This window comes from Heterodontus francisci, chromosome 9 (genome assembly GCF_036365525.1).
Source record: "Heterodontus francisci isolate sHetFra1 chromosome 9, sHetFra1.hap1, whole genome shotgun sequence".
In the NCBI taxonomy this organism is placed as follows: Eukaryota; Metazoa; Chordata; class Chondrichthyes; order Heterodontiformes; family Heterodontidae; genus Heterodontus; species Heterodontus francisci.
Window position 1 is genome coordinate 112,727,518 of NC_090379.1, and position 12,695 is coordinate 112,740,212.

Here is a 12,695-nt window from a genome sequence, read left to right on the forward strand (position 1 = left end):
AGTCGTTGGTGTATGTCCGCACCGAGATTGCAACCCTCTGCCTTCGGACCCTGCAGAGATACCTTCCAGATGGTGTGCGCTGGCGATGTTTCTTTTCTGCCAGCGGCACTGTGAGACGACACGCAGCTCCCAGCGCCATTAGCCGTGCCCCCTCTGAGGGAGTTGCCTGTCTTTTACCAGATTTATTCAGACTCTGGAACATGGTCGCCTCCAATCAGGGCACTCCCTCGCCGGCAGAGGAGAGGGCTCTGGCTGTCCTTGTAGCTGGCTGTGAGGGCAGACCGACAGGTGGAGGAGTAGCCAAAGCCGCCGGGACATCCCTCACTCCAGGTGTCAAGGGGGTCTGGGAGTGTGGAGCCCAGGCTCGGCTGAAACTGCCCATCAGACCCAGGACCCGAAATCCTCCTCGGGGGCCTGTCCCGCACAACCTGAGCCACCTCTCAGCAATGTGCCATTTCACACTCCGCGGAGGGGTTTCCTCTACAGGCTGCTCCTGCACATTCTTCACTTCCTCGTCTGCCGCCCGGGCACGCTATGGTGCTCTGATTTGCCATCTGGCTGTGAGGGGAAACCCGTTGGAGGTTTTTCTATGCGGGAGTCCTCTCCTTTACATTGGGGACCTAGGGTGGAGGGTGCTGCACAGGGAAGTCCCACGCAATAGGCTTTTAAGTAGTTTCACGGCCTCCCAGGCTGCCTGTAATTTCCGCAGCCTGGACGAGTGTGCGCGGTTGCAGCCCCTCTTTGAGTATTTAAGGGGACTGCTCCTCAAGTTTTGGCTGCCACATGCTCCTGATCTTTGGGCACCCATTGCGGAGGGGGTGTGGAGCGGGAGGAGGATGTGGGCCTCATCCCTCAAGGATGTCAGTGGGGGTCCACCCTGATTGCCTGCCCCTCTTCCAAGGTTACATTCAATCCCTCGGTGTCCCTGGAAAAGGAGCATGCAGTGTCCAGCAGTTCACGAGGCCTTCTGCGACCAGTGGGCATCGCAGGGGGCTGGAGTGCGTCATAGATGTAGAAAATTTTATTTTAATTTGTTTTGTTTTATTTATTGGTTTTTAATAAAGTTATTTTTTTTAAACACATAAAAGAGGGCCTGGGGACGACAGGCCCCCTTGAAAAAGAAAAGAAATGAGTTTGGTGCAAAGTAAAGCTTCCTCTACACTGCCCCTTCCATGTGACTCAGCCATAATTGAAGGAAATCTGCTGTCAATGACAATGAATCATGACTTAGTTTCCAGGCGTGAGAAGGGAAGGGAATTACTATAATATCGATTTATCTGGGAAGGTGGATGGTTTATCTGGATGTTAATTTGTCTCCTATGATTTATTATTGATTTGACTCCAAGACAAGGTCTCCTTTAGGCCACAATCACCATCCCATAAATAAAATAATTCATGACTTGGATAAAACATTGTGATGTTGCTGGATTCATAACCTCCCTTATAACAGACACCAATCAGCACGCCCCTGCCAGAGGGTGTAAGCAGGGAGGGCCCAGTCTGTTTCATTTATTTGAAGGACTGTCCCATCACTGTGTGTGAAAATCACAGAGACCCCCCCATCCCGTCACTGTGTGTGAAAATCAGAGACCCCCCCACCCCCACCCCCCCCCCCCCCCCGTCCTGTCACTGTGTGTGAAAATCACAGAGACCCCCCCCCTCCCCGTCACTGTGTGTGAAAATCAGAGCCCCCTCCCCGTCACTGTGTGTGAAAATCAGAGCCCCCTCCCCGTCTGTTTGTGAAAATCACAGAGAGCCCCCGTCACAGAGACCCCCCCGTCCCATCGCTGTGTGAAAAATCAGAGACCCCCCCCACCCCGTCCCATCGCTGTGTGTGAAAATCAGAGACCCCCCCCCCCCCCCCCCGTCCCGTCACTGTGTGTGAATGATTTCATTGGTCACATGGTGCTGTATCCTGGGATTGTTTTGTCATGAGTAACACTTTTGCTTGCTCTGGTCTGTGTTTGGTGTAAACATGTACAGGTTAGCCAGCTCCTTGTGGAGATATGCTTTTGCTGCCCCCATTTGCAATCTCCATCCCTGGACTGTGAACCAGCTGAGCAGGGAGGCAGGCTGAAATCCTAATAATGGATACGAACTGGAGCCATATGCAAAAATAACTGAGTGCACCTGCTAAAAGCAACCCTCTGACATCTTGGTTCCAGTCTCTTGCATGGTGACTGTGTGTGTCCCACTGCGATCCTATTGCAACTACTTGTTGTGTTGTGTCAGCAGCTCAGGCATTGAGTTTCAGTTTTCACAGTAAGAACTGAATTAAGGAATGTGATTCAATAATAATCCTGCAAGCTGAGCAACCAAAAGGCCTTTAATGTTCTCGGTTGTTTTGCAGCCCTGGCCTTGGTCACATGCCTGCTTACCACTTGTTTATGTTTGTTGTCAGCTTTTCCCAGCGTGGTAGCTTGGTGGAGTTGAACATGTCCTGTACCAGTTCCACCCACTGGAGACATTGTGCCGTAGCACCAGCAGTTCCCTGAAAACCCAGGACGCTAATCAGCCAGAACATTCTGTATCTCAGACCAGTCTGACTCAGGCTTCAGCATGCCCTTGAGCCTGGGCGTGAAGGAAACATGGCAGGAGAGGGCTCCTGATCACAAGCCTGTGACCCACACCTCGGGGCTGGAGATTGGCTGAGGTTAGAGGGGTGTGGGGCACTGTCTGGGGCCGCGGGGTCATTGTCTGCAGTCTTGTCTTTACCCAGAGAGGCTTGAGCCTTTGTGGGGAAAAGGAGATGGGAAAAGAGTGCTGGTACATATTCCTCCAACCCTCGCCATAAACGACAGTAACTGAAAGGCTCCCACAGCAGCGTTTATTGTTTATAAATAGTATGTAAAAAAAAATACAGCTCTCAGAAACAGTGTAATATCAATACAGAGTTAGACACAGAAACCCCAGCCCATAGCATTTCAGCACAGCCTGGACCCCAGGTCCCTACACAGTTCTAATGTTTAACTAATACATGTGTAGCTGGATGCTGAGCTATTGTGTCCTGGAAATCTGCGGCTGGAAGGTACAGCTGATTTGAGTCCACATGGTATCAAGTCTCTGGTCCAACCATGTGTAGAAAAGGGTTTGGGCTTCAGTTGGGTCAAGCAGCAACATTTCGGGGAAAGTCTTAACTTTTCAGCCACTAAACAGGAATCAGTTCCTCCATGTGCCCGTGTGTATTGTTCTAGTAAATATCGATACTGGTGAGCGGGACGTGAAGCTGACATACTTGCTCACTGTGGCTGGATGTGTGCCTGCCTACCCTGGCCATTCAGCTCGCCCGCCCGCCTGCCAGCTGTAGTGAGTGCCAGGGCAGCAGCTTCGATCGAGAACAAGTGCTCATCCCCCACCTCTGGGCATATGGAGCACATGAACTGTGCCAGTCTGAGCAGGTACTCCAGGTTGTGCCCCGAGCAGCCCCTGCACTCGACGATCTGCCTGGCAATGTCGTCAACCTTGGCCGGCCCCAGGTACAGCGGGTTCTGAGGCATAGCGATATAAACCAGGGCCAAGATGCTGGCACAGGGCTCTGTCACCTGGGGGAAGAACTCCACCGTCTTGCACACGTACCCCCCAAGCACACTTTCCCGAAGGTTCAGGTACTCCAGAGACGTCCTGATCTGATCAGTCCGCACCTCGTAGGCCACTCCCCATGTATCGGCCTGAGTAGATGGAGAGAGAGAGAGAGACGCTGAGATTAGACACAAACACGAACACAGGTACAGCTCACTCATGGTACGCAACACTCAGCATAGGTGGGGAGAGGGGGTGGGCTACGATGCCCCACAATGGCCTAACAGCACCCTCGGTTAATACACGTCAACATCAGCAGGGCTGTAGGGGCCTGCGGAACAGAAGCATACTCTGTGCAACCTGTCCCCATACTGTAACTCTTTCAGCCCCAGTATCATTCTGGTGAATCTGCACTGCACCCCATTTCAAGGCAAATAAATCCTTCCTAAGCTATGGTGCCCAGAGCTGAATGCAGTCTAACCAGAGCTTTACACAACAGTAATATAACACGTCGTTGGCACTAGCTGGACCTCATCGTCACAAGGCGAGCCTCTTTAAACAGTGTCCAAAACACACGCAGCTTCCACAGTGCGGTCTGCGACACTGACCACTCCCTGGTGTGCAGCAAAATTAGACTCAAACCGAAGAAGCTACATCACTCCAAGCAGAAGGGCCACCCGCGCATCAACAACAGAATTTCTTATCCACAGCTGTTACACAAGTTTCTAAATTCACTTGAAAAAGCCTTTCAAAACACTCCTACAGGGGATGCAAAGACGAAGTGGGCCCACATCAGAGACGCCATCTATGACTCAGCAATGACCACCTTTGGCAAATGTGAGAAGTAGAATGCAGACTGGTTTCAATCTCACTTTGAAGAGCTGGAACCTGTCATAGCCGCTAAGCGCACTTCACTGTTAAACTACAAGAAAGCCCCCAGCGAGTTAACATCGGTGGCACTCAAAGTAGCCAGACGTACTGCACAAAGAACAGCCAGGCGCTGTGCAAATGACTACTGGCAACACCTATGCAGTCGTATTCAGCTGGCCTCCAACACCGGAAACATCAGAGGAATGTATGATGGCATTAAGAGAGCTTTTGGGCCAATCACCAAGAAGATCGCCCCCCTCAAATCTAAATCAGGGGACACAATCACTGACCAACACAAGCAAATGGACCGCTGGGTGGAGTACTACCTGGAACTGTACACCAGGGAAAATGTCACTGAGACCGCCCTCAATGCAGCCCAGTCTCTGCCTGTCATGGATGAGCTAGACAAACAGCCAACAAAATCGGAACTCAGTGATGCCATTGATTCTCTAGCCAGTGGAAAAGCCCCTGGGAAGGACGGCATTACCCCTGAAATAATCAAGAGTGCCAAGCCTGCTATACTCTCAGCACTCCATGAACTGCTTTGCCTGTGCTGGGACGAGGGAGCAGTACCACAGGACATGCGCAATGCCAATATCATCACCCTCTATAAGAACAAGGGTGACCGCAGTGACTGCAACAACTACCGTGGAATTTCCCTGCTCAGCATAGTGGGGAAAGTCTTCGCTCGAGTTGTTTTAAACAAGCTCCAGAAGCTGGCTGAGCGTGTCTACCCTGAGGCACAGTGCGGCTTTCGTGCAGAGAGATCCACCATTGACATGCTGTTCTCCCTTCGCCAGCTACAGGAGAAAATGCCGTGAACAACAGATGCCCCTCTACATTGCTTTCATAGATCTCACCAAAACCTTTGACCTCGTCAGCAGACGTGGTCTCTTCAGACTACAAGCAAAGATCGGATGTCCACCAAAGCTACTAAGTATCATCACCTCATTCCATGACAATATGAAAGGCACAATTCAACATAGCGATGCCTCATCAGACACCTTTCCTATCCTGAGTGTTGTGAAACAGGGCTGTGTTCTCGCACCCACACTGTTTGGGATCTTCTTCTCACTGCTGCTCTCACATGTGTTCAAGTCTTCAGAAGAAGGAATTTTCCTCCACACAAGATCAGGTGGCAGGTTGTTCAACCTTGCCCGTCTTAGATCAAAGACCAATGTACGGAAAGTCCTCATCAGGGAACTCCTCTTTGCTGACAATGCTGCTTTAACATCTCACACTGAAGAGTGCCTGCAGAGACTCATCAACAGGAATGCGGCTGCCTGCAACGAATTTGGCCTAACCATCAGCCTCAAGAAAACAAGAAAAGGGCGGCACAGTGGCGCAGTGGTTAGCATCGCAGCCTCACAGCTCCAGTGACCTGGGTTCAATTCTGGGTACTGCCTGTGTGGAGTTTGTAAGTTCTCCCTGTGTCTGCGTGGGTTTTCTCCAGGTGCTCCGGTTTCCTGCCACAGCCAAAAAGACTTGCAGGTTGGTAGGTAAATTGGCCATTATAAATTGCCCCTAGTATAGGTAGGTGGTAGGGAAATATAGGGACAGGTGCGGATGTGGTAGGAATATGGGATTAGTGTAGGATTAGTATAAATGGGTGGTTGATGGTCGGCACAGACTCGGTGGGCCGAAGGGCCTGTTTCAGTGCTGTATCTCTAAACTAAACTAAACTAAATCATGGGACAGGACCTCAGAAATGCTCCATCCATCAATATCCGCGAACGCGCTCTGGAAGTGGTTCAAGAGTTCACCTAGCTAGGCTCAACTATCACCAGTAACCTGTCTCTCGATGCAGAAATCAACAAGCGCATGGGAAAGGCATCCGCTGCTATGTCCAGACTGGCCAAGAGAGTGTGGGAAAATGGCGCACTGACACGGAACACAGAAGTCCAAGTATATCAAGCCTATGTCCTCAGTACCTTGCTCTACGGCAGCGAGGCCTGGACAACGTATGTCAGCCAAGAACAACATCTCAACACATTCCATCTTCGTTGCCTCCGGAGAATCCTTGGCATCAGGTGGCAGGACCGTATCTCCAACACAGAAGTCCTTGAGGCGGCCAACATCCCCAGCTTATACACCCTACTGAGTCAGCGGCGCTTGAGATGGTTTGGCCATGTGAGCCACATGGAAGATGGCAGGATCCCCAAGGACGCATTGTACAGCGAGCTCGTCACTGGTATCAGACCCACCGGCCGCCCATGTCTCTGCTTTAAAGACGTCTGCAAACGCTACATGAAGTCCTGTGACATTGATCACAAGTTGTGGGAGTCAGTTGCCAGTGATCGCCAGAGCTGGCGGACAGCCATAAAGGCGGGGCTAAAGAGTGGCGAGTCAAAGAGACTTAGCAGTTGGCAGGAAAAAAGACAGAAGCGCAAGGGGAGAGCCAACTGTGTAACAGCCCCGACAACCAATTTTATCTGCAGCGCCTGTGGAAGAGTCTGTCACTCTAGAATTGGCCTTTATAGCCACTCCAGGCGCTGCTTCACAAACCACTGACCACCTCCAGGCACTTACCCATTGTCTCCCGAGACAAGGAGGCCAAAGAGAGACTATAATTTTACACCCCTTTGTATTGTGGCCGTCCTAAAACTGAAGTTCTAATAGCCTTTTAAACTATGTTTTCCCTTGTCCACCAGTTTTCAGTGATTTCTGTACTTAGAAACCCATTCAGTTCCCAGCCTCTGATCTATCTTTCTTAGACAAAGTTGGTTAACTATGAATGTATTCACAGTTTTTATTAAAGTCACTGCAAACTGTTCTTTAGGAAGTTTTGTTCTTAGTTGAGTAACATGCACTACCCAATACTCGGACCCAGGGAAAAAAAGTTCAGAGTTTCGCAACACTTCTGAACCATAACTACTTACATCAGCATCTTCCAGTAATGTGACAACACGGCCAGGCTGAAAAACAAAACAAACTAGATTAATTAACATGCTGACAGCCCACGTACTGAGAAAAACAAGGAGCAAGCACCAATTCCAAACAACACTGTGGATTCCAATGCAGTGAAGGGACAGGGATCTGTGTCTGTGATTATCACACACACACACAGTGATGGGTCAGGGGTCTGTGTCTGTGATTATCACACACACAGTGATGGGAGAGGGGTCTGTGTCTGTGATTCACACACACAGTGATGGGAGAGGGGTCTGTGTCTGTGATTCACACACACACAGTGATGGGAGAGGGGTCTGTGTCTGTGATTCACACACACACACACACACACACACACACACACAGTGATGGGAGAGGGGTCTGTATCTGTGATTATCACACACACAGTGATGGGAGAGGGGTCTGTGTCTGTGATTCACACACACACAGTGATGGGAGAGGGGTCTGTGTCTGTGATTCACACACACACACACACACACACACACACACACAGTGATGGGAGAGGGGTCTGTATCTGTGATTATCACACACACAGTGATGGGAGAGGGGTCTGTATCTGTGATTCACACACACACAGTGATGGGAGAGGGGTCTGTGTCTGTGATTCACACACACAGTGATGGGAGAGGGGTCTGTGTCTGTGATTCACATACACACAGTGATGGGAGAGGGGTCTGTGTCTGTGATTCACACACACACACACACAGTGATGGGAGAGGGGTCTGTGTCTGTGATTATCCATCAGGAGGGGTCCAAATCTTTCCTGTTCAGATTGAGCGGACTCCAATCCCTCAGAGGGAAACTGAGGTGAAACAAACATTTTCCGAAGCAAATTCGCCCCAAAACAAAATCCCACCTACCTTCTCCTTATTGCCACGGTGGTAAGTGTCTCCCTGCCAGAACCTCCTACTGTATCCACGGATGTAGCCGGTCTTCTTGGAGGTGAATTCAAAATTGGGTTTCCAGATCAAGGAGCCGTACCCAAAGATCCAGAGGACCTGGTCCAGGGGGGTGTTGTGAGTCTGGGGCAGGGAGTCAGTCTCATCCCCCTGGAAATGCTCAGTCACCTGGGGAGGCATCGCTGGGGAAGCCGGGGTTCAGTGGACTGGAGTCTCTGTGTGTGTCTGTCTGTCACTCACTGTGTCCTCTCTCTCTTTCTCTATTTCTCCCTCTTTCACTTTATTTCTTTCTCACTGTCTCCGCTGGTTCCCCATCTCTGCCGCTTATTAAAGTGCCGACCAATCGGTGTATTCAGGGCGGGGCTTAGATTTAGAACCGACCAATCAGAGAGTGGCTCCTCCCGGATTGAAACATTCTTCAGAATTGCATCAGATAGCGGCTCAAAAACAGAACAAATCCGGGCACTGGGACAGGGCATCGGGGGCAGGGCATCGGGGACAGGGCATCGGGGGCAGGGCATCGGGGACAGGGCACTGGGGACAGGGCACTGGGGACAGGGCATCGGGGGCAGGGCACTGGGGACAGGGCACTGGGGACAGGGCATCGGGGACAGGGCACTGGGGACAGGGCATCGGGGGCAGGGCACTGGGGACAGGGCACTGAGGACAGGGCATCGGGGGCAGGGCACTGGGGACAGGGCATCGGGGACAGGGCACTGGGGACAGGGCATCGGGGACAGGGCACTGGGGACATGGCACTGAGGATAGGGCATCAGGGTCAGGGCATCGGGGGCAGGGCATCGGGGGCAGGGCACTGGGGATAGGGCATCGGGGGCAGGGCTCTGAGGATAGGGCATCGGGGGCAGGGCATCGGGGGCAGGGCACTGGGGATAGGGCATCGGGGACAGGGCACTGAGGATAGGGCATCGGGGGCAGGGCATCGGGGCAGGGCACTGGGGATAGGGCATCGGGGACAGGGCATCGGGGACAGGGCACTGGGGACAGGGCACTGAGGATAGGGCATCGGGGGCAGGGCATCGGGGGCAGGGCATCGGGGGCAGGGCACTGGGGACAGGGCATCGGGGTCAGGGTACTGGGGTCAGGGCACTGGGGTCAGGGCACTGGGGACAGGGCATCGGGGTCAGGGCACTGGGGTCAGGGCACTGGGGACAGGGCATCGGGGTCAGGGCACTGGGGACAGGGCATCGGGGACAGGGCATCGGGGACAGGGCACTGAGGATAGGGCATCGGGGGCAGGGCATCGGGGGCAGGGCACTGGGGATAGGGCATCGGGGGCAGGGCATCGGGGGCAGGGCACTGGGGATAGGGCATCGGGGGCAGGGCATCGGGGACAGGGCACTGGGGATAGGGCATCGGGGGCAGGGCATCGGGGACAGGGCACTGAGGATAGGGCATCGGGGGCAGGGCACTGGGGATAGGGCATCGGGGACAGGGCGTCGGGGGCAGGGCATCGGGGGCAGGGCACTGGGGATAGGGCATCGGGGGCAGGGCATCAGGGACAGGGCACTGGGGACAGGGCACTGGGGATAGGGCATCGGGGGCAGGGCACTGGGGATAGGGCATCGGGGGCAGGGCATCGGGGACAGGGCACTGAGGATAGGGCATCGGGGGCAGGGCACTGGGGATAGGGCATCGGGGGCAGGGCATCGGGGACAGGGCACTGGGGACAGGGCATCGGGGGCAGGGCACTGGGGATAGGGCATCGGGGGCAGGGCACTGGGGATAGGGCATCGGGGACAGGGCATCGGGGACAGGGCACTGGGGACAGGGCATCGGGGACAGGGCATCGGGGGCAGGGCATCGGGGACAGGGCACTGGGGACAGGGCATCGGGGGCAGGGCACTGGGGACAGGGCATCGGGGGCAGGGCACTGGGGACAGGGCACTGAGGACAGGGCATCGGGGGCAGGGCACTGGGGACAGGGCATCGGGAACAGGGCACTGGGGACAGGGCACTGAGGATAGGGCATCGGGGTCAGGGCATCGGGGGCAGGGCATCGGGGGCAGGGCATCGGGGGCAGGGCATCGGGGACAGGGCACTGGGGACAGGGCATCGGGGGCAGGGCACTGGGGACAGGGCACTGGGGACAGGGCATCGGGGCAGGGCACTGGGGACAGGGCACTGAGGACAGGGCATCGGGGGCAGGGCACTGGGGACAGGTCATCGGGGGCAGGGCACTGGGGACAGGGCATCGGGGACAGGGCACTGGGGACAGGGCACTGAGGATAGGGCATCGGGGTCAGGGCATCGGGGGCAGGGCATCAGGGGCAGGGCATCGGGGGCAGGGCACTGGGGATAGGGCATCGGGGGCAGGGCACTGAGGATAGGGCATCGGGGGCAGGGCATCGGGGGCAGGGCACTGGGGATAGGGCACTGAGGATAGGGCATCGGGGGCAGGGCATCGGGGCAGGGCACTGGGGACAGGGCATCGGGGTCAGGGCACTGGGGTCAGGGCACTGGGGACAGGGCATCGGGGTCAGGGCACTGGGGACAGGGCATCGGGGACAGGGCACTGGGGACAGGGCACTGAGGATAGGGCATCGGGGACAGGGCATCGGGGGCAGGGCATCGGGGGCAGGGCATCGGGGGCAGGGCACTGGGGATAGGGCATCGGGGACAGGGCACTGGGGACAGGGCATCGGGGGCAGGGCACTGGGGATAGGGCATCGGGGGCAGGGCATCGGGGGGCAGGGCACTGGGGACAGGGCATCGGGGTCAGGGCACTGGGGTCAGGGCACTGGGGACAGGGCATCGGGGTCAGGGCACTGGGGACAGGGCATCGGGGGCAGGGCACTGGGGATAGGGCATCGGGGGCAGGGCATCGGGGGCAGGGCACTGGGGATAGGGCATCGGGGGAAGGGCATCGGGGGCAGGGCACTGGGGACAGGGCATCGGGGACAGGGCATTGGGGGCAGGGCATCGGGGACAGGGAACTGGGGACAGGGCATCGGGGGCAGGGCACTGGGGACAGGGCATCGGGGGCAGGGCATCGGGGACAGGGCATCGGGGGCAGGGCACTGGGGATAGGGCATCGGGGGCAGGGCATCGGGGGCAGGGCACTGGGGATAGGGCATCGGGGACAGGGCACTGAGGACAGGGCATCGGGGGCAGGGCATCGGGGGCAGGGCACTGGGGATAGGGCATCGGGGATAGGGCATCGGGGGCAGGGCACTGGGGATAGGGCATCGGGGGCAGGGCATCGGGGGCAGAGCACTGGGGATAGGGCATCGGGGACAGGGCATCGGGGACAGGGCACTGAGGATAGGGCATCGGGGGCAGGGCATCGGGGGCAGGGCACTGGGGATAGGGCATCGGGGACAGGGCATCGGGGGCAGGGCACTGGGGACAGGGCATCGGGGTCAGGGCACTGGGGACAGGGCATCGGGGACAGGGCACTGGGGACAGGGCATCGGGGGCAGGGCACTGGGGACAGGGCATCGGGGGCAGGGCATCGGGGACAGGGCATCGGGGGCAGGGCACTGGGGATAGGGCATCGGGGGCAGGGCATCGGGGGCAGGGCACTGGGGATAGGGCATCGGGGACAGGGCACTGAGGATAGGGCATCGGGGGCAGGGCACTGGGGATAGGGCATCGGGGACAGGGCATCGGGGGCAGGGCACTGGGGATAGGGCATCGGGGGCAGGGCATCGGGGGCAGGGCACTGGGGATAGGGCATCGGGGGCAGGGCATCGGGGGCAGGGCACTGGGGATAGGGCATCGGGGACAGGGCATCGGGGACAGGGCACTGAGGATAGGGCATCGGGGGCAGGGCACTGGGGATAGGGCATCGGGGGCAGGGCACTGGGGATAGGGCATCGGGGGCAGGGCATCGGGGACAGGGCACTGAGGATAGGGCATCGGGGGCAGGGCACTGGGGATAGGGCATCGGGGGCAGGGCATCGGGGACAGGGCATCGGGGGCAGGGCACTGGGAATAGGGCATCGGGGACAGGGCATCGGGGACAGGGCATCGGGGGCAGGGCATCAGGGACAGGGCACTGGGGACAGGGCACTGAGGATAGGGCATCGGGGGCAGGGCACTGGGGATAGGGCATCGGGGGCAGGGCATCGGGGGCAGGGCACTGGGGATAGGGCATCGGGGGCAGGGCACTGGGGATAGGGCATCGGGGACAGGGCACTGGGGACAGGGCATCGGGGTCAGGGCACTGGGGACAGGGCATCGGGGACAGGGCATCGGGGGCAGGGCATCGGGGACAGGGCACTGGGGACAGGGCATCGGGGGCAGGGCACTGGGGACAGGGCATCGGGGGCAGGGCATCGGGGGCAGGGCACTGGGGATAGGGCATCGGGGGCAGGGCATCGGGGGCAGGGCACTGGGGATAGGGCATCGGGGACAGGGCACTGAGGATAGGGCATCGGGGGCAGGGCATCGGGGGCAGGGCACTGGGGATAGGGCATCGGGGGCAGGGCATCGGGGGCAGGGCACTGGGGATAGGGCATCGGGGACAGGGCACTG

The 12,695-nt window shown here is 57.3% G+C and overlaps 1 protein-coding gene across 1 annotated transcript; it reads right to left on the reverse strand.

Annotated features, from left to right (window-relative positions):
* Nucleotides 1–2,794: 2,794 nt before the first annotated feature.
* Nucleotides 2,795–8,527, reverse strand: chac1 (ChaC, cation transport regulator homolog 1 (E. coli)). Its single transcript, XM_068039702.1, has 3 exons — nucleotides 8,160–8,527; nucleotides 7,269–7,304; nucleotides 2,795–3,668 (listed from the first exon to the last, which is right to left on the reverse strand). The coding sequence occupies exons 1-3, from the start codon at nucleotides 8,376–8,378 to the stop codon at nucleotides 3,240–3,242; spliced, it is 684 nt and encodes a 227-aa protein (XP_067895803.1). The 5' UTR covers nucleotides 8,379–8,527; the 3' UTR covers nucleotides 2,795–3,239.
* Between the last annotated feature and the right edge of the window lie 4,168 nt (nucleotides 8,528–12,695).

Excerpts from the sequence above, each read along its gene's own strand:
- chac1 (XM_068039702.1), bottom strand. The coding sequence starts at position 8,378 with ATGCCTCCCCAGGTGACTGAGCATTTCCAGGGGGATGAGACTGACTCC. Across the intron at positions 7,305-8,159 it reads ACCGTGGCAATAAGGAGAAG|CCTGGCCGTGTTGTCACATT; the intron begins GTAGGTGGGATT and ends TTTGTTTTTCAG. Across the intron at positions 3,669-7,268 it reads CATTACTGGAAGATGCTGAT|GCCGATACATGGGGAGTGGC; the intron begins GTAAGTAGTTAT and ends CCATCTACTCAG.